This window comes from Solanum pennellii, chromosome 5 (genome assembly GCF_001406875.1).
Source record: "Solanum pennellii chromosome 5, SPENNV200".
Lineage (NCBI taxonomy): Eukaryota > Viridiplantae > Streptophyta > Magnoliopsida > Solanales > Solanaceae > Solanum > Solanum pennellii.
The window spans coordinates 8,986,872-9,008,305 of NC_028641.1; the positions used below are offsets into that span (position 1 = coordinate 8,986,872).

Genomic DNA, 21,434 nt, shown 5'->3' on the forward strand with positions numbered 1-21,434 from the left:
AAACAGAATAAGCAAAGAATTTAAATAAATAAATAAAAATATTATATCAAGAAATATCTTTAAATAATTATTATTTGTAACGGATACTTGAGAAATCCAATAACTCAAATCCGGTAGTTACGTTAATACAAAACAAATAAAAGTGTAATACCAAATTAGTTATATAGTTTTGACTATGTCAATAGTTAGCTACCCATTTTCTTTTATATATATATATTTAAAAAATAGAATAAATGGTAAGTATTAATTAATTAATTATTGTGATAAGTAAAAATTAGTAGTTATAGAATCCATATCTAACAAAACTAAATTATCTACTAAAAAAACTAGAATGTAGGGATGAGTTAGTTACCTTACCAGTATAAAATAGGAGACTTTGGCCTATAAAAATTATATTCTCATTTTTTTCTTCTCTTGTTGAAAAAAAAAAACAAACAAACGAAGAAGACTAGAAATTCATGTTAAATTCTTTTTTCTTCTCTTATTTTTCTTACTCTTTATTCTCTCATAGAATTTTCCTTCTTATTTACATTAATTAGTCTATATAGAATTTATTTTCATGGCTCGCGTTGGTGAAAATGGAGTTAATAAAGAAATCGATACAAGGACTAAGGAGCAAAAAACAATCGATGAATGGCTACCGATAACATCGAGCCGGACTGCCAAGTGGTGGTACTCAACCATGCATAATGTTACCGCTATGGTTGGTGCTGGTGTTCTTAGTCTACCTTACGCTATGTCTCAGATGGGATGGTAAATATTTTTTTATTTTTTTTTAATTGTAATTTGAGTCGAGAATATGAATATTTCATATATGATATAGTATAACATTCAACGTAATCGATATTATCTTATGTACTATAGTTTTTTCAATATTAGGGTTTATAATTTTTAAAAGATTTAAAAAATTGATTTTTGCAAATCTTTATATATATATTATTATTTTAATTTTGTAATTAGAGAAAAATCTCGTATGCACGCTTCTACAGTACAAATGTAAGAAAATTAAAGGATAAAATCAAAACATATAATTTGAGTTTATTTTTTTTCTAGTATTGAAATTTGTGTTTGTTACATTCTCAATCCAACAATTTCTTATACATATATAGTAATAAATTTGTATTTGAGCATACCTTACTCACTACCTTATGGAAGAGAGACGGTCTTTTGTAATCGAGTATTAGCACATTCGTTCATATTTTCAAACGTGGAGATAGAGAGATTGTTTGTAATCTGTTATCGAGTATTGGAGATAGAGAGACTGACTATCCTCGGTTATCAAGTATTGCATATTCATTCATATTTTCAAATGGTTTACTAGAGTATTAGCACATCCGTTCATATTTTCAAATGGTTTACCACTGCCTTGTGATAGCGTTCATATTTTCAAATGGTTTATCACTACTTTTTGGAGATAGAGACTCTGAGTTTTGGAGATAGAGCACATTCATTCATATTTTCAAATGGTTTATCACTATGTTGTGATGATAGAAAGACTGTGTATACTCTGTAGTCGAGTATTAGCACATTCATTCATATTTTCAAATGGTTGTGAAGATAGAAAGATTGTAGTATTAGCACATTGTTTGATGTTTTGATGTGTTTATGCAGGGGAGCTGGTGTAACAGCCCTGGTACTCTCATGGGTTATAACATTTTACACAATCTGGCAAATGGTTGAGATGCATGAAATGATTCCTGGAAAGAGATTTGACAGATATCATGAACTAGGTCAATGCGCGTTTGGCGATAAACTTGGCCTCTGGATCGTTGTTCCACAACAACTGGTGGTAGAGGTCAGCACTTGCATTATCTACCTAGTAACTGGGGGAAAATCACTGCAAAAATTTCAAGAAATTATATCACCAAACGCCAAACCACTCAAGCTCACCTATTTCATCATCTTCTTTTCATCCATCCAGTTTCTCTTATCTCTCTTACCAAATTTCAACTCCCTCTCCTCTGTTTCATTTGTCGCGGCTGTTTTATCCATCTCATATTCTTTTATAGCATGGATTGCATCAATAAAAGAGCACGCGGTTGGTACACAAGTTGTTAGTTATAGTCCAAGAAGCACAAAAGATTCAGATAATGTGTTTATGTTTTTAAGTGCATTAGGTAATGTAGCATTTTCCTATGCTGGACATAATGTTGTACTTGAGATTCAAGCTACTATTCCTTCAACACCAGAGAATCCATCAAAAAAAGCTATGTGGAAAGGGGTATTCATAGCTTATGTTATAGTCGCGATATGCTATTTGCCTGTTGCTTTCATTGGATACTGGGTGTTTGGTAATGGAGTCGAGGATAACATTTTGCTTACACTACATAAACCTGTTTGGATTGTTGCTGCTGCGAACATCTTCGTAGTCTTTCATGTCATTGGAAGTTACCAGGTAATAATAACACACTAGACTCTCATTTGCATCTCTTACATTATTCAAGTCTTTAATGTTTGGATATCGCCTTAGGTTTTTGCAATGCCAGTGTTTGACATGATTGAGACATTTGCTGTCAAGACAATGAAATATAAACCTTCTTTTTCCCTACGCTTTCTTGTGCGTATGGTTTTTGTTGGTAAGTTTCAGTTTTTTCATTACTAAAAAGATAACTATATATTAATTTTATGATTGAGTTATTTTTTGTAGCATTTACATTGTTTGTGGCTATCACATTTCCATTCTTTGGTGGTTTAATGGGATTCTTTGGAGGCTTTGCTTTGGCACCAACTACATACTATGTAAGTATACTCTATATATTTCATTAATATGAAACTATAACTATATACTCTATATATTAACTTTTTCTTCCTTTTTACAGCTTCCATGTATCATTTGGCTTAGACTCAAAAAGCCCAAAAGGTTTGGCTTGTCATGGACTATCAATTGGGTAAGTTTAAACATAGTGCAACTTTTTTTTCCTTTTCAAATTCTCGATTTAATTTATGTAGTCGAAAATTTGGTTTTAAGTCAAACTAACTGATATAAAATAAAATATGTATATTTTTTTAATTACTTTATTTTGAATATATTGCAGGTGTGTATCATAGTGGGTATTCTTTTGACTGTTTTATCTCCTATTGGTGGAATGTGGAGCATAATTAAATCTGTCAAGACTTATCACTTCTACCAATGATAGCCAATCTGTTTTTGTATGGAATTTTAGAGATTTAGAATTGATAAGATTTTTTTTTTTAATCATTTTGAAAAATTAATTTAGATGTTTATGGTTCTTTATTATGCCTGTTTATGTAAGGCAGAGAGATAGTTCTTTAGTTTTATAAGAACTCTCGAGTCTATTTAAATACCATAAATGTTTATCGAGGTTTAAATTGTGATATTATTAATTATTTATTTGATTTTATGACGAATTTTATAAGTTGTGTGGTGCATATTTAAATTTAATTTTTTTAAAATTAATTTATTATATTTGTGGTAAATAACCTAAATGAATATCAATGGTAAGTTTTGATATATATTATTTTATATGATAGACATTTCAATCAAATAAAATATGTTTAAGATTAAAATAAATATTTTTATTATACATTAAAAATATTTCAATCATATAAAATATATTAAAGACCAAACTGAAACACTACCTATATATTATCTATACTAAAATAAGGCTCTTACTCAATACTCTCTCTTTTTCATTCTATATATATATAATAGCCATACGGAACTCTGGGTAAAAATATTTATTTTTCACTATGAATTCGAATATAAATCTTCAAAATTATTATGAATTTTTCATGAACAATACAATAAAAACAACATAGTTAATCATTTGTAATATTTAAAATTTACAATAAAAATAGTATTTAGTTTATCAAATAATACTTCTTTATATGCAAAACAAAATGAGAAATATTTTACAAAACTACATCTATACTTTTATATTTCTAAAATTATTTAGGAAATTTGTGACTATAAATTATAAGAAACGGTAGAAGTGGAGGGAATATTTTCCCGCCATTTTCCTCTCAGCTAAATTTGTTCTCTTCTCCAACAGACCCCCCAAAAAAACCTAACCCTAGGCTCGCGACCGCCATGGAAGAGGAAATCAAAGCTGAATTCCTGAAAAATGGCTTTAGTTTCGATGATGAAGCAGAAATTCTCAACAAATGTAAGTAAAAACAAGTTGATTTTCTTTTCTTTTTGCTTCATTTCTCGCAGTGTATAATGAATTCAGGAGGTTATGATCCCTGATTTGATTTTGTGCTTTTTAGGTCTTACTTTCTGTATTCAATACAGCCTAAGCCCCTCCGATCTTGTTTCTAGCTGGGATGTCTACTCTCTCAATAGGTCAGATTTGTAACTTTACTGAAAGAAAAGCATATTTGTTTTTTTGTATTTTGTGCAGATTTCGGTTTTTATTGCTTAGTAAGCGAACTAGGAAATTAGAAGAAAAAAGAAAATTCAGTACTTTATGAAGAAGTTAGTGTACTATATAGGGAGGATCCAGAGTTCTAACTAGCTTGATGAGCAAATACAACTGCATCTGCTGCCATTACCATACCATGTTGAAGCAGTAGATCCTGTTATCTTGTAAATACCAATCTAATAGACGTTTATGCATTGGAACTCTACACTTGTTAATTAAGTCTGTCTGTTACGAAAGCATGATTGATTTTAAAAGACAACTTAAATGGAGTTTACATGCCCTTTTTGTTGTGATAAAGGAGAGCTGAGTCATTTAAGCTTAATATGTGGCCATTTTACTAGTGAAACAAAGACTCTTTCTTGAATTGTGAGAAACTTGAAGATTATGTGGATGAAAACAACAACAACAACGAGCCACACTTTTTTAGGAGTGAGGGCTGGATGTTCAAATTGCTTAGACACTTTGGGCTTCCAGTTTTTCAGCTTCTCAAGCTAATTAGATAGATCATAGTAAAATTCCATACTCGTGTTCATTGCAGAAAAGATATTGACACATTTTTTATTAGACCAGATGCTTCTAAAATTTAAAAGGCCTAGTATTTTCTTGTCTTTTAGTAAATGACAGGATGCAAGTATTTAGGACTACAGATATGACCTTTATCCAAAAATAAATGCTCTTTTGTTAAGTTGGTCAGCGGGAATGTTGAAGAACAGAATAGCGAAGTGGTAAAACACAAACACTGTGGAGCAACAAATGGATAGTCAAATAACTAGAAGCACTGGATTTTCTTTCTGTTTTTCTTGATATATATAACTAAAATTTGACTCTTTGATGTTCTTTTCACCTCTGGATACAAACTGAGGTGGCGTTAAATTTTACTCCTATGAATTGTTATTGAAATATTAACCTGACTTGATGGCCATTTCTTCAGGGGTCTGCAATTGACGGTGCAGAGTTCACATATGGGTGCGTTTCTACAACAATTACAGAATGAGCGGAGAGAGGACATTGTTAAAAAGGAACCTGGTTTACATTTCTACTCCAGTGATATTTCGATGTGAGTGTACTCCAACCTTTCTGAGTTTATGATTTCAGTATCCTTAAACCTCCCTTCTTTCCATGTCTCAACTGGGCTGACTTATATGATGAATCGACTGTCTGGCCAATGAGCAATTAGCCTTCTTAGGACCAGGGGCCAAATATATTGCTTTCAGTAAAACCTTTTCATATTTTATATCTCTTGTGCCTGTGATTCTGGACATCTCTATTAGAGAAATACTTCTGCTAATATTAATTGTTAACATGTATATATGCATATGATCCACTTTTCTTTGAACTCTATCTGTCCTCTTGTTAATTTTTGTGAAGTGGGAAACAAAAGAAAAATTTCTCTACTTTATTAACTAACCTAAAAACAAAGGCGAACTTTGTTAAGTGGCCTCTAATGTGGATAGTTTTTGCTCAGGCTACTAAAATATGCGTCTTTTCAATGCTTTATGCTGAAAATATCAATGCAGGATGTTGAATGATGAATACGAGAACACAAAGGACATAATTCTTGGTACTCCAACAGATAAACGGAAGACATCACAGACAGAAACAATTGTTTCAGCACGAAAAACTAATGGGAGCATTTCCACTTCCAGAAAGCATTTAGAAACAATCACACCCTTTGGACAAAGAAAGAACAAGTTTGTGGTGCAGTTTACTCTCAATGAGAACGCTAATGGAGAAAGTATGAAAATAGAAAACGATGAGGAGAACCCCAGTGATGACATTATAAAGAGAGTCCAACCAATCAAAAGATGTTCTTTGCAGATCATTAGCTCTAAACCTGAACCAGGGTGCAGGTTCATGTATGACAGGACGGAAAATAAGGTACTTATCATGTTACAGTTGTAGAACGCCCAGGTTTTTCCGCTACGAAGTCCTTACTATTTTTTTTCTTGTATCAGTTTAATTTTCTTGAAAGCCGAATAAAAGATCACACAACAGCACTTGTAGCCTCTGGACTGCACGAGGAACCAACTGATCCTACAGTTGCTTCACAGGTAACATCTTTGCTTCTGAATTATGAAATTCCCTCTCCAAATTTTGCACTATAATGCAATCACTAGTATTAGAAGTCCTGCACTTAAGTGCATTGTACTATGTATGTCTAGGTGTTTTTTCAATTATTATCTTGATTTCTATATTGGTGAAGGGACACATTTTTAACTCTTTTATGGACCCTGTTGTTTCAGAGATCCGTATTTGCTGTTGGTATGATTTGTTGTGAGGAAGAAGGGCGTTTGAAGGAAAAGCCTATTTTACTCCAAAGCAGGTAAAGAAATTCTGTGCATATATAATCAGCCTTTCACTTTCCCTGTGAATTCAACGCTTTATTTTCAGAGGTGTTGGTCTCAATTTTTCCACAGTTTGCAGATGGTCCACCCTGGTTGAATTTATCATCAATTCACTTCGTAAGCATTTGAATATATAGACTTTAGAGGATTCCACACCCGTCTATCGCTCTTGGTCAAATCAGTCAACAGTAGTTGAAGTATGATAGTTACATCATATTCTTAGAAGCTTATTATGCATATTGCCACTGATATATTGACTAGCTTTGTCATTGAATTCATTATTTCACAATATTGACATGCTTGATGAACGTTAAAGGAACATAGAGAATTTTCCATCTATTTAATGTAAATTTGTCTGTCCATGGATATGCTGCTCATTATAATTAACGATATCTAGTTGCTGACTTGCTGACAGCGTTGAGCATTCTGGAGGTCAACGTGTGCGCCTTGACTTGCAAAACTTGGACCACTTCTCTGTTTTCCCTGGCCAGGTATTTTTAAACAGAGTGCATCCGTTATTTTATTAGTACTTCAAAATGTTGAAAAAGGATGAACCTCAAATATTCATACTCAGGTGGTTGGTGTTGAAGGGCATAACCCAAGCGGCCATTGTCTTATTGCATCAAAGATTGTTGACCGCATTCCTTTGTCAGCCTCTTCCACGGAAAATCTCCCACCTACAAAGAAACAAGCAATGGATCAATATCTTCAGTCAACCAATGCCGTGGCTGCTATGCCAGAGCTATCATTGGTGCGTAAGCTTGTATTGCATATAAATCTACAACATTAAAAATAAGAGTGAGATACCTGTATTCGGGTTAGTAATGGTTGAAATTATGCAATTATATGAATATAGGAAATGACTGTTATACCAAGAAGTATCCTTGGATTTGGGTGTTCGTCTTTCATGCCTGCCTTTCTCATTATGAGAAACTTAAGGATACTGGCACCTCATATCAAATCTGTTACCTTTTAGCTTCCCATTTAGCAACAGACAATGTTGGAGTGCATTTCAGAGATATGGGTTGCCTTATTACTAGCGGTAACCCATGCGGGCTAGTTAAACCACCGAGTTGAGCTCTGATAGCACTTTACAAGAATTCATTTAAAAGAGGAATATTTGGCATGTTATTATGTATGTCATATGATGAATATTACCTTCCATAAGGGAGTCTTCCGGTTTGCAGATTTTGCTGCTCGCATTATCCATTTAGTTTTATGTGGGTGTGTTTGTTTGCCCACTTTTCTTTTCTTTTTTCCTTTATTTGTACTGACTACAGTGTAGATGAAGAAAGGGAATGCATGGTTTGGTTCTACCTTTTGGATCCACAACCAATCTTTTTTCTGCAATACATGATTATACCATTCATTCTCTAAAAAATCTTCCTTTTTTTGTGTCTTCTCAACATTTTACGTCCTTGTTCAGATTATAGCTGCGGGTCCTTTTACAACCGTTGATAATTTATTCTTTGAACCTCTTGCTGAGCTTCTGTCGTACGCGCGGCGCAAGCAGCCTCAGTTGATCATACTGGTAATGAGTTTACAGCTCTCATACCAAAGTTGTATATAACTTTTTTTATTAACTGATATAGAAATTTCATTTTACCGTTGTAAATTCTCTTGACAGCTAGGACCATTTATAGATTCAGATCATCCCGAAATCAAGAAAGGAACTGTAGATAGGACATTTGATGAAATCTTTCAGGATGAAATTCTTGCAAGGGTATCTGTATATAGAAAACTTCTTTCCCTTTTCGAATTGAGTTTGGCCTATATGTTTATTTAGTTTCCTTCCATTGGTTGGTTTTCAGTTGAGAGATTATGTAGAATATATGGGTTCTGCTGCTCGTGTGGTTCTTGTTCCATCTGTACGAGATGCTAGCCATGACTTCGTTTACCCTCAGGTGAAAATCTCCATCAGCGTAGTCATCTTGTTTGGTGTCATATCTGACGTACAATATTGAAACATCATTTTTGTTGCTTACAGCCAGCCTTCGACATTCAGTTGCCTGATCTTGAGCATCAGGTATGCAGTGTACTGCCTCACGTCAATGGTTCCCTAGAGAAGAAAAAATAGTCCGGTGATGTACCATTACTAACAAATATGTTATATGTTTCCAGATAAATAGCATTACAAATCCTGGAATATTCTGTGCAAATGAGGTAGAAGCTGATATTTCAAATAACTGCATTCCCTTGTGTTTTCTTAACTTCTACACATGGTTCTCATCTCACATTCAAGATGCAAGCTCGAATTATACTCTCACTTAATTAATCTGAAGAATCTTGTAATAGTTATGTCTATGCTGTCTGCCTGTAGCTAGACTGTAAAAATTGAATTGAGTATGACGTGAAAATAAAAGTTAGACGATACATCAATACGAAATATTTATCTCAGTAAGCAGTTGCGAGATTACTTTTACCTCTCACCGCAAGTGTAAGTGGATGTCTACATGCTATTCCAGTTCTTGATGTTGTGTTATATTCAGGTGAAAGTGGCTTGCTGTACGGTTGATGTTCTTAAACAGCTCAGTGCAGAGGAAATTTCACGAAATCCACAAGGGGGATCCAAGCAACGGATGACAACTCTTGCGAACCATATCTTAAACCAGCGCAGGCATGTTTCATGGGACACCATTTGTGATTCCTCGTTTATGCAGAAGCTCAGCTAACCTAATATTTTCTGAATCCTTTTTCTGTTTGGTCTTTTCTGCACACTGCAGCTTCTATCCTCTATATCCACCAGCTGAAGGCGTACCCATTGATTTCTCTCTAGCTCCAGAAGCTCTTCAGATGTCAACAGCCCCAGATATACTTATTTTACCCTCAGATTTGGCTCACTTTGTTAGGGTAAGATGAGCTGTTGATTTCCAAATCAATATTTGTTTCTATCATCTCAGCTATATAAACTAAAGCAACGAACTCTGTTGAATAGACATGCATGCTCTAGAATGTAAAATACACACCATCAACTTTTGAAATCCTTTTCTTAATTCCTCAATTTAATCTTCCTGCAGGTGGTCTCCCTTGGTGAAAGAAGTGAAGGAGAAGAAGTGAAGTGCATATGTGTGAATCCTGGACGACTTTCAAGGGGAGAAGGAGGAGGTTTCTTCGTGGAGCTTAACTATCACGGAAGCTGTGATTCATCAAGTGCTTCAGTCCTTCGTATATAACATCGAGAGACACACACTAATCTTCCTGCAGTTATGTGTTTAGCAGTAGCAAAGATTATGGAAACCCATGAGCTAAGTCACAGCAACGACTATGAAGAACTGGGGCAGACGGCTTGTCATGGAAACAAGTAACTAGCATCTATTCCCTTGGTAGTTTTACACTTCCCCTAGTTTCCTATGTTAATATTAAGGAAGTTATTGTTCTGTCGAGCTGGTTATAGCATCCTAGGACCTTTCTGAGGTCAAATGTAGGAGGTTTATTTATACGCGATAAGTTGTACTGCCTTTGTCCATAGGAAGTAGAAAATGCAACATAGAAACTACTGTGACTATGTGTTAGTTCTTGGGAGATCCTTTTCTATATGATGAAATACAATATTGCAAGGGTAAAGGGTTGTCAAGTGTCCCTTTAAATTTTTCTTAGACTTGAGTTTGCAAGAGTAGTTATTTTCAGTTTTTGGGAAGTGTTATATAGAAATATGTGAAAAATTGATTACAAAGAAGTTTAAGATTTTTTTCTGTTTAGGTCAAACAAATAAAATTAACTTTTCAGAAACTCAAACTTAACTTTTGCTCAATACTCTATGTCATTACAAGAACTTCAAGTAAACTAACAAAATATACGGACAAAAAGAAATGACATTGGAAATTGCTTCCCTTTTGGTTTTGTCATGTTTTTGTAAGACAATGAACAACTTGAACACTCCACTTTTATGTAGGTATCGAAACAACAAACTAAAGAAGGATGTAAAAAATAGTCATTTTTAAACCGTGTTTTAGGGCGTGAAGCATATGTAAGTCTGAGACACGAGATGTAAGTCTCATGGATCTATCGGACGTATATTTTAAGTCTGAGACACGAGATGTAAGTCTCATGGATCTATCGGACGTATATTTTGAGACTCGTGTATGTTCAATTTTATAATTTTATTACTAAGAAAATAAATAAAAGTAAAACTTTCAATGATACTACAAATTAATTTAAACAAATCACCAAGCGTAGAAAATCTTTTATATAATTATTATAAACCATCATCAACCTCCATATCTACGAGTCCCATCTTCAACTAATATTTGCATGAATTATTGTTTATATATTTTAAAGAAGGAAAGAACAAAAAAAGTTGTTTATGACACGTCATTTTCTATGGAAGTTGCTTTATTTATTGGTATATTATAAAAATGTTACTATAAAGTAAAAAATATAATAACATAAAATATAAATATCATTACACCGATAATAAAAAAAATGATTTATAGTAAAAAAATATAATTTAAAAATAATAAAAATAAAATTAACATTTTAGATGTAATTTTACGTCTAGACTTACATTTTATGCCCGAAACATACTCCAAATTGTAGGACGTACATCTTATGAATCTATACCAATTAGCGCCCAAATTGTTTTTGGAAAGTCTCATCCTAGAAAAACAACTCTGAAAACGCTAATTTAAACGAACAATATAATTTACAAAATACTAAATTCTTCAATCCAATAAAATTGAATCTATGTATCAATTACATTTCTTCAACAACTTCCTCTGTCTTTCTCTAAGCAAGTCTACCCAACGATTCATCACCCACAATATACTAACCAAGATTGCACTTACAATCACAAACATCCAAGACATCCACATAGTCCTACAAATCACACCATCTCCTTTTCCACTTGCAAAAGCCAATCCCATCTTATATACAAACAATGGTCCAAGAATCCCTCTAACCAAACTGTACAACATATAAAATAGTGGTGACAATTTATCATACAATTCAGCAGCCATAGGTGTATCGATTCTTCGATATCTAGCAAGACTCCATATGTTCTGCAAAGGACTTGTGATCTCAGCTAGAACAAGAAGGCTAATAAGAGTAACTCCACCATGATGAACGATGAATCGACAAGTTAAAAACACGTAAAGAGTAGCCAAATGATGAGCAATGAATAGAATATCACTTGGATGAAAGATCAAGTAATGTAAAAGATCAATTAAGAAGTATGCAATGCTATATTCAAGAATCATTTCTTGGAATGTTGAGTTTTTGATGGAAAAATCAAGAATTTGGAATGAAGTTTGGGAGATTGAGTATATGGATAAGATAGTAGCAAGAGTACCATGTACAAAAGACATTATACAACTTGAAGCATCAAATTTCAATTTTTCTTTCCAATCTTTGAAAATGATAAAATATCCAAAGAAATAAATGATAGTGAATAAAAGACTAAATCCAATAAGGTTTGGTTCCAAGATTTTCAAAGTTTCCATTAAAAGATCAAGAAAAGATTGAATCTTTATGCAATTTTTGTTTTTGGGATAAATATTTCTAGCTATAGATATAGAGAATCTAACAAGGAAAAAGACTATTTTTTTTTTCAATTTATAGATATTAGTGAATTCTTGTAATGTGATTGATGTATGTATATATAATAAAAATAAAAATCCCTTCCTAAAGAAGAAAGGAACATCTCTCAGTTCCACACGTTATACTTTGTGCCGGGAGAATATTCCAAAAAGGATTGATTAAGGAAAAAAATGAGATATATCCTCGAGTTATCGTAAATAGGGCGTAGATACTTTCCGTCATACTTTTAGGACATTAGTGCCCTTTCGTTCAAAAACTAAAATATATATATCCTTTATACTAACGGTCACACAAGTGTCATAATCTTATCCACCGACTCGACATTTATTAAATATCGGATCAACGGATAATATTGTTTCACTTATCCCTATTTAGCCTTCTGTTAGAGTGAAGGATATATGTGCTCTAGTTTTTTAACGACAGGAAGACCAATATACCAGGAGTATGACAGAAGGTATTTACATACTATTTATAATAGTTCAGAGGTATATTTACAATTTGGTGATATGGTAAGAATATTTACATATATTTTTGTAGAAATTCATTTATCTTGCTTAAAAAGGCTCACAATAATAATATGCAATATAGGGAAGGGAAGATGATATGTAGCATACCTTATCCCTAACTATTGTATGATAAGAATAATATGGGAGTCAAATGTTTTATTCAGGGATTCAAAATTACAATAAAATAAATATATATATGAAGAAGTTAAAAGGAATTCAATATTTATTATATAAATATAAAATTAATTTTAACCTTGCATATATATGTATATATATTTAGTAATTTTTGAGCGAAAAGGATTTACCCAGACTCTTCCTTTAAAATTAAGAAATTATTCTTTTCTCGACAAAAGAAAGTCATAAAACATAGATAATTTATTTTCTATAGATCCTCGCTAAGAAAATCTTGCGGGACATAAATTATATATCCTCCCGTGAAGTATTAAACTATCTATGTGTTGCTTCAATATCTTTAAATTTGAAAATATTTTTTTTTGTGGCATATACGATAGTTTTTTTTTAAAAAAAAAATTATACTTTTTCTCATAAAAAACTTCATAATCTCATAAAGCAGATTCTGATCAAATTTAAATGGAAGCAGAAATGGTAAAATAACCCTTGAAATAAAGACAGTTCTCATGATAGCTACATAATAAGTGTCTTTTTCAGTACAAAACCTCAACAAGATTTTTTAGAAATAAGTAAAATCATATCAAGTAGGAAAAATACAAAGTAAACAAATAATTTGCTTCATTTGACATGTATCAACCATTCATTTGGCTGAAGAGGAATCAAAAGTTTGTAATTTTCCAAAACCTCTTACATCACCATACCCCCATCAATAGTTAAAACCTACAATAACATATAATTGAAATATTAATATCCTCAATGACAACAAATTCTGCATTCAAACTGTATATAGATGCTAATAATATATTAAAACCTGGCCAGTGATGTAATTTGATGCTGGATTAATGGCCAAGAATTCCACAAGTCCAGCAACTTCTTCTGGTTGACCATACCTTCCTGCAACACATTTAAGTAGCATGAGAACAAGATCAACTGTAGGGGGTCGAATAACGGAAATACAACTCAAAGTATATGTAGTGTTCCTGACTCAATCTCAAACAAGTTGAGGTTGACTATATGAATCCTCACTAACCGTGTCGCTCAATCTAAGCTCATCTCAGACCAATTCCAACATTATATGAATAGAAAAAAAAAGTACTATTAAGCTATCTATATTTCGACAGGACTAAAATACTCCTGGAAAACACATTATCTAAAAGTAAATGTACTAACATGTTTAAAACATAATCACAACTAATTGACATTGAAATCTTTTATTTGTGCCCTATTGCATTTCTTTTTCCTCATCAATGATCAACAAATGTGAGGCAAGTAGTCTCTCTCTCACATGGAAGACCTAAAAGTTTTTATTATGAGCACATCCAAGACCTAAAGGTAATGCAAGTGCCCAGACATAGCTTGACATCATCTCAAGGTGCTGCTTTATGCAGCTCTCACCCTGCAAAGGTTCTCAAGTCCACCATCATTTACAAAATCCCAAAATCTTTCTTTTATCGGATACTAGAGAGGATGACTTGGAGTTTACCAACTCCTTATTTTCCATCTCAGTTTTTCTTTGCCAACTGAAGCAGGATTTATGACTACGATGGCAACAACAATTTATTCAGAGATAGTAGCTAAATATGTGGAGAGAAATCTGACCTAATGGGATTTGGCCCAAAATCTTTTTCTCAATGTCATCCCCTAGCTTAGCAGTCATATCGGATGCAATGAACCCAGGGGCAACAGCATTCACCTGTTAATATGGAGGACTTATTTGATCGAACAGAGATTAACAAATGTAACCTGAAGTTTAGCATGTCTTAACAACTTACATTAATATTTCTACTTGCATATTCCTTGGCCACAGTTTTAGTCAGACCAATAACACCAGCCTTTGCTGCACTATAGTTAGCTTGCCCAAAATTGCCAACAAGGCCAACTACTGATGCTATATTAATTATCTTACCCTGTTCACAATCAGACAAATGGTATTAGTATTGGAGATTAACTTTTGAGGATAATAAATGGTTTTACAAATGACTCATAAAATATCGTCCTGAATTATATTTGCCGACACTTCTGCAACGAGAAAATTAATTATAAGGCTGAAACAACTTTCCTGCTGAAGATGAGGAAGTACATTACCCCTTTCCCTTAAGAATGAACGGAACTAGAATGATTTCTTTTAGTGGGGAAAAGAAAACCTTTAGCAAAACAAGAACCTCAGTGGAAACATAAAAGGGTTATAAATCACATGAATACAAGTACCTTTTTCTTCTTCATCATAATCTTGGCTGCCGCCTGAAATAGCAAGATGTTAAGATCTACAATCTAAATTTGCAACTTATCAAAGTGAATGATATCAATATTCTAGAAGGCACCTGTGTACAGAGATATACGCCAGTTAGATTTAGATCAATAACCTCCTGCCACTGTTTAGTAGTCATTCTCATTAATAAACCATCTCTTGTAATGCCTGAAATCAAATCACCGGAGAAGTTTCAGTGGGTAAAGAACTGATGTACTAACTACGAGGTGTCTCTTTTCTATTAACCTGCATTATTTATTAAAACATCTACAGTTCCCCAAGCATCAACTGCCTGCAGAAATTTCACAAAACCATAATTAGAACATGGATTTTCCAAACAATAGGCAACATCCAAAAATATGCTCACAGTTTTTATCATAGCTTCCACATCTGCTTCTTTGGAAACATCTCCGCCAAAACTAAGAGCCTGGCCACCACATGCCTCAATCTGTTGAAAGCAAAATAATTAACAACCATATGTATATCCCATTAAGCCATTAAGAAAGGAACTCCAAAGTTAAGATCAACTACAAAATCCAGCGAAGGCAAAGGTTAACCATCCCACCCTCTCACTTTCAATAATGGGGACAACCACCAGTTGTCCTAATTATATTGCACCATATGTAGTATTTAGTACATTCACAAAGATAGTTACTCAGGAGGCAACACTTCACCTCTTTGCAAACTTCTTCAGCCTCCTTGGATGACCTTGCATAATTAACAAGAACCTGCAACAAGGAGTTCACGACAAAAATTTTCAGAAGCAAACATTAAACGAAACAATTTGTCGTAGTCGATGCATAGGAGAATCTGGAGCAGAGAAAGCAACATGAAAGAATGAACTCTATGTGTATGTGAACTTATATAAAACTACAACATATATAAAACCATGTTATTTATCCTTTACAAATACATTTGGGAAGACATATCAAAAACTGTTACAAAACTTTTTCACTAATTTATAAGACCTGTATGAACCCAAAAGTAAAAGAATTGCACTTGTTACCAAGTTTCTCGATCAGAAACTTCATACGTCATGTTACAGTAACATTTGTGTAAATGTGTATTTCTTGAGTTTGTTTAGCCATGCATATTATGCACTGTTAGCATTTTAGCACAAAACAAAGGAAGATAGTCCTAGCAATGCAGCAGGGGGCTTCAGGTCAAATAATTTAGTAGTTATCATCTCACCAAAAAAAACTTGTATGTCCTATCTATTCCAGTACTTTTCCCTTATGAACCATTTCTAAAAACAATTTAAAGAAGCTTTCCGGAACAAAGTAATGCTTGGGAAACGGAATACCAACTAAATGAATTTTGTCGATTTCAATGTTATCATCATTTCGGACACTGCTCTCCGCTTGTTTGTACCAGTTACAATCAAATTTATTAGGCCTTATTCTGTAAATTTGTTTAACATAGCCATATGTTGTACCTTACATCCAGCTTTCCCAAGAGCCAATGAAATAGCTTTACCGATACCTCTGGAAGCTCCAGTAACAATAACAACAGGAGCCTCAGTTTTAGGAGCAACTCGAGCAGCTGCTTGTTCAACGTTAACAGCTTGTGCTTTTACAACTGCGCCAAAGCATCATTATCAATGAATAAAATAGAGTTCTCTACTTTTTTTTATTTCTTTTTATGGATTAACAATGAATAAAATATCATATGTAAAAACTAGCACAAATCATATATCATAAATCACAAATTTTATGGAAGCAAAAATATGGCGCTAGGGCTTGTAACACTGATTCAGCGTCATTATTAACAAATGATTGAGCAAAACCAAAATACAATACATCTAAAATTTCTCCTAAATTCAAAACACAATCACTTGTTATCTAGTAAATCATATAGTAAAAGGTATGAAGTTTATTACCAGAGGAAAATGAATTTTCGGTGTTTGATCTGCATTGCAAATTTGAGTAGTTTATGTGGTCGAGTGTACTAGACAAAAAAAGTCGCCGGAAATGACAGATTTTGTGTCCGCCGGTGTCCGCCGTTGTGATTCCCGCTGCCATAATAGCCGATCCAGAAGCAGAGGAAGCCATGGATGAAATGAAACAAACAACAAATTGGTAATGCAGAAAGGGTTTTACGTACTAGTTGTAGAGTTGGTGTTTCGATATTTTCCACAAAGCTAACTGTCCTTGCTTTAATGGCATTCGCGGGAGGGCGATCAATACAAGGGGTTATTGTTATGTCATAAACTTCTCTCTCATTACTTTGTGGATTTTTAAATTGATACAATAAATTTATTATTTTATTTTTATTAATTATAAAGTTGATCAATTAATGATCTAATATTTTCATGAATTTTATTTTTTTTCAATGTACTTAATTGACGGTATAATATGTAAAAAAAAGATTTGTCCTTAATTTGTTAAAAAGGACAATTATTAAAGACAAAAAAATGGACTAGTAATTAGGGACCTAAAAAGTATTAGCTCAAACTTGGGTACAATGCTCTAATTATTTTATCTTTAATTACAATTTTAGGTGAGTCTGATTATGGAGAAAATTTTATTTAGAGTGTACTCTCAATTAAATGGACTATATAATGTGTTATTCAAATTTAGTTGGAATTAGGCTTTAAACACTAATTGTGAAATAAATAAAAAAAGAACTCAACTATGTTTCTATATGTCCTTAATTATTTGTTCAATTTTTATTTCTCTATTTTGACAAATCAAGAAATGATAATTTTGTTTAATCTATTATGCTCTCGATTAATTAATTTTGAATAAGGTAGAACTTTTAAAAAAATCTATAAGTTTAATCTAGCCACTTCATAATTAATAGACATAAAATAGTAAATTCATTATGTCAATCATTGTTTTCTTAATAAGTACGTCAATTAAAAAGTAGACAAACAATTAGAGAATAGAGAAAATATAAAAGTCCTCCTTTTTTTTAGACAAGTGTCAAAACACATTTAAATTGATTATCAATAACAAAGGAATTCATCAAAATGAGGTTGAAAAAACGAGGAAAGAATCAAAATAGTCCCTCTTCTTTGGGTTAAAGCTTAAAGTGATCCTTGAGTTTTCACGTGGAGCACTAATAGTCCCTCATGTTTGCAATATTGGCACACTTTTGGTCCTCCTCCAAAAATTTACGTATTTTTTAGTATTGATTTTATCCATAACCTATGTATGGAATGTTCAATCGTCATTATCTATATTTAGTAGAAATAAAAACTCCATATGAAAGAATGTGAGAAGAAATCAACTTGTTTTGTTTAGTAAAAATCATATTGCAGGTAAAGTCGAGAGGTTCATCACGATAATTTCACGTGCAATAGTACAATTTTTTCTTAAGATGTTCTTAGTTTAGCTGTAGTAAACTTTTTAATGAACACAAGGTGTTTTTCTTATCACTTTTCTCAGATAAAGTTATTATATCTCTTTTAAATATATAAAAAACGATTGAACATTCCTTGTTAAAAATTATGGACAAAATTAATATTAAAAAATAGACAAAATTTTAGTGGAGCACAAAATGTGCACCAATATTGCAAACTGACGCAAGGATCACTTTGAGCCTTAACCCAAATATGAGGGACTATTTTAGTCTTTCCTCTGAAAAAACAGTAAATAAGCAATAGGCGAAATGGTCTGATGGACCCTTATACTTGTAGCAGTTTGTATTTTAAACCCTTCAACTTATCTTTTTGTCATCTGAACCCTTAAATTCAATAAAACACAATTTAACAAATTCCTCTGACCATTGACCAAACCTACGTGTCTTTATGATGGCTGAGTTGGCGAAAATGTGTGACTTCACGCACCTTAAGGTGAGTGAAAAACTTTTATCTGTTAAAAAAATTAAAAATAAATAATTAAAAAATCTTTTCTTCTTCCCCACTTCACCTTCCTTTTTGCTGACCAATTCTTTTCCTTCTCAACGATTTATCATCACCGGAGACAACCGCTCGCCAAACACCAGCACTCGCTGGAGACGAGCGACTGATTTATTGGAGACCAACGCTCGTCGAGACCGCTGAATGGCAGCACGACGAAGAAGAGTTTTTTCGCCAAATATGATGGTGCGGTGGCGTAGGTTGTTTTTGTAGAGGTTGGAGGAGCAAAGAAAAATGGCGACGACGACGATGATGATTGTTTCTCCGGCGACGTCGACGTCCTTTTTCTTTTCTTTTCTCTTCTACAAAAACCCCAAAAATGCTTCCAATGTATTTTCATAAAGCTGTAAATTTTTGTTGAATTTCATTTGAATAAAGTGATGCCTCCTCTTTCCTGTGAAAAAAATGGGAATATGGAGATGGTTGAGTTTTGACGTGATTGTGGGTTAGGGGAGGTGGAGAAATTGGTGAGAGAAATTATAATTTTACTTTATTTGATAAAATAGAAAATTTATTGGTTTTGTGTTTCATTTAATTTTTTTGTTCATAATTAAAAATTAATTATGACTTGGCATTAATGTATATATGACATGAATATGACATGTCATCTATGTAAGGGAGAGTGAGCTATACACATGGTTAGAGGGATTTAAAAGTTTCATTATAATTGAGTTTAAGAGTTTAGATGACAAATGGGTAAATAGAAGGCTTTACAATACAAACTGATACAAGTACAAGGATCTACGAGACCATTTTGCCTAAGTAATATAATGTAGCAGAATTGGTAGAATAATTCATTAATTTGGACAAGAACGATATTTTGAGTAACCTACCAACATACTTAGAGCAAATATTTACTAATAGCAAAAATCTCCATTGTTAAACTAAATGAAAATAAATTATACGAAAAATAAAGGCAATTTCAGCAAAAGCATTTGAGTTTTCATCCTCTCTCTCCTTTCTTTCTTCTAACTGAGCTTGAGATCTTCTCCCTGAGGACTGTCAATATAATAATCAAGTTCATTAGTCCAAATAAATGAGAGGAAAAATAATGTGACAATTTTGTATTAATATTATAAATCTCAACTAACAATTAAAGGGCTAATGTAATAAACGTGACAATAGATTATTCATGACTTCTATCAAGTTATTAATTACCTTTGTTCATCATTATCACGATTGTTATTATGGCCACCACTTATCTCTTCATTTTCAAGCAAATGACTTAGACTTGCCTCAATCTTTTTTATTTCTACCATAACTTTTTCAAAGTGAAATTTCACTTCTTCCTGGTTCTTCCCCGTGACATCAACCAAATAACGCCACATACCTAGTGTATCATCAAAACCACAAATAGCTAATGCTTCAAGAAACTTCATTTGTTCCTCCCAAGTCCATATAGAATTTGAGGTCATTTTTGCAAATACAAAGAAATTGAAGAAGTATGTTATTTGATACTAAAAAGGTTAACATGAATACTCTATATTTATAGCAATTTTGAGAAACATAAATAGAAAAAATAAATATGATATGTCTGAAATAAATCATAAGCTAATTATAACTAATTATATTAATATATTTTCTTTTTTTGAGATATAAGATAAGTATGTCAGATAAAGAAAATTGTGAGATAATAATGTATCTTTTAGGATATATATCAAATGTGGATAAAAATGTTAATTTTTAGTTACTCCAAATCAAATAAGGATAAATATGAAGTCTAAGTTTGACTTTAGTCAATATTTTGGGTAAACGAGCTCGGAAGAGAATTTTGTCAACACGTTTAGGTTCAAACATTAAGATTGGACTAAATAATCCCTTTGTTTATATCCAGAGGCCTCCAGACTAATTTCGAGGCCCATCGTGAATTTTGACTTAAAACGAGGTTGGGTGTGGGAACCATATTCTATCAGGTTGACCTTGAGTTTGAAATATCGAATTTTGTAGGGTTGTATATCTTGTATGCATGCACGGAGTTCTGAATCGATTTAGAGTACCCCATTGGAGATTTGGAACTTGGACAAACCAAATGATATGCATCGTGTGGGAGCCCTTGGTCGCTTTTGTAAAGGTCTGGCCTTAATGCTTCTCGATGGCATGGCCCATTGTCGCGATCACGATGAACAATTGACCTTCCTTGGTCATTGCAACCGTGAAACAAGATCTCTACGTTCGTGATGTTCGACCTCTTAATGAGTCGCGATCGCGATGAAGAGTTGTCCTTATAAATAAAGACAAATGTGAGACATAAACCATTTCAATTTATCCTTGACCTCTTGTTGAAATTAAGTCATATCAAAGTTTCACGCGTTCACATTTTTCGGGGCTACATGGTAGAATGATTAGAAGTTGTTGAGGACCTCTGTTTGAGGTAAATTTTGCCTTGAAGCTGATACCATCTCTTCGTCTTCAGTTTTTTCT

General features: G+C 32.9%; 3 protein-coding genes across 3 annotated transcripts; 2 read left to right on the top strand and 1 right to left on the bottom strand.

The window, feature by feature from the left end:
• The first annotated feature begins 551 nt into the window (after positions 1–551).
• LOC107019272 (lysine histidine transporter 2-like) lies at positions 552–3,167 on the top strand. Its single transcript, XM_015219817.2, has 6 exons — positions 552–753; positions 1,612–2,395; positions 2,471–2,576; positions 2,648–2,739; positions 2,820–2,888; positions 3,036–3,167. Exons 1-6 carry the CDS (start codon positions 560–562, stop codon positions 3,132–3,134), a joined length of 1,344 nt encoding a protein of 447 aa, XP_015075303.1. The 5' UTR covers positions 552–559; the 3' UTR covers positions 3,135–3,167.
• A 794-nt stretch (positions 3,168–3,961) lies between these two features.
• LOC107018752 (DNA polymerase alpha subunit B) lies at positions 3,962–10,328 on the top strand. Its single transcript, XM_015219314.2, has 16 exons — positions 3,962–4,127; positions 4,231–4,306; positions 5,317–5,442; positions 5,903–6,263; positions 6,341–6,436; positions 6,629–6,708; positions 7,146–7,221; positions 7,305–7,481; positions 8,157–8,261; positions 8,358–8,453; positions 8,542–8,634; positions 8,718–8,756; positions 8,852–8,893; positions 9,220–9,347; positions 9,454–9,580; positions 9,748–10,328. The coding sequence occupies exons 1-16, from the start codon at positions 4,052–4,054 to the stop codon at positions 9,901–9,903; spliced, it is 1,854 nt and encodes a 617-aa protein (XP_015074800.1). The 5' UTR covers positions 3,962–4,051; the 3' UTR covers positions 9,904–10,328.
• Positions 10,329–13,375: 3,047 nt separating this feature from the next.
• LOC107019027 (3-oxoacyl-[acyl-carrier-protein] reductase 4-like) lies at positions 13,376–17,356 on the bottom strand. Its single transcript, XM_015219615.2, has 11 exons — positions 17,031–17,356; positions 16,587–16,729; positions 15,826–15,879; positions 15,519–15,599; positions 15,398–15,443; positions 15,225–15,319; positions 15,112–15,144; positions 14,676–14,810; positions 14,503–14,596; positions 13,715–13,797; positions 13,376–13,623 (listed from the first exon to the last, which is right to left on the bottom strand). The coding sequence occupies exons 1-11, from the start codon at positions 17,200–17,202 to the stop codon at positions 13,591–13,593; spliced, it is 969 nt and encodes a 322-aa protein (XP_015075101.1). The 5' UTR covers positions 17,203–17,356; the 3' UTR covers positions 13,376–13,590.
• Between the last annotated feature and the right edge of the window lie 4,078 nt (positions 17,357–21,434).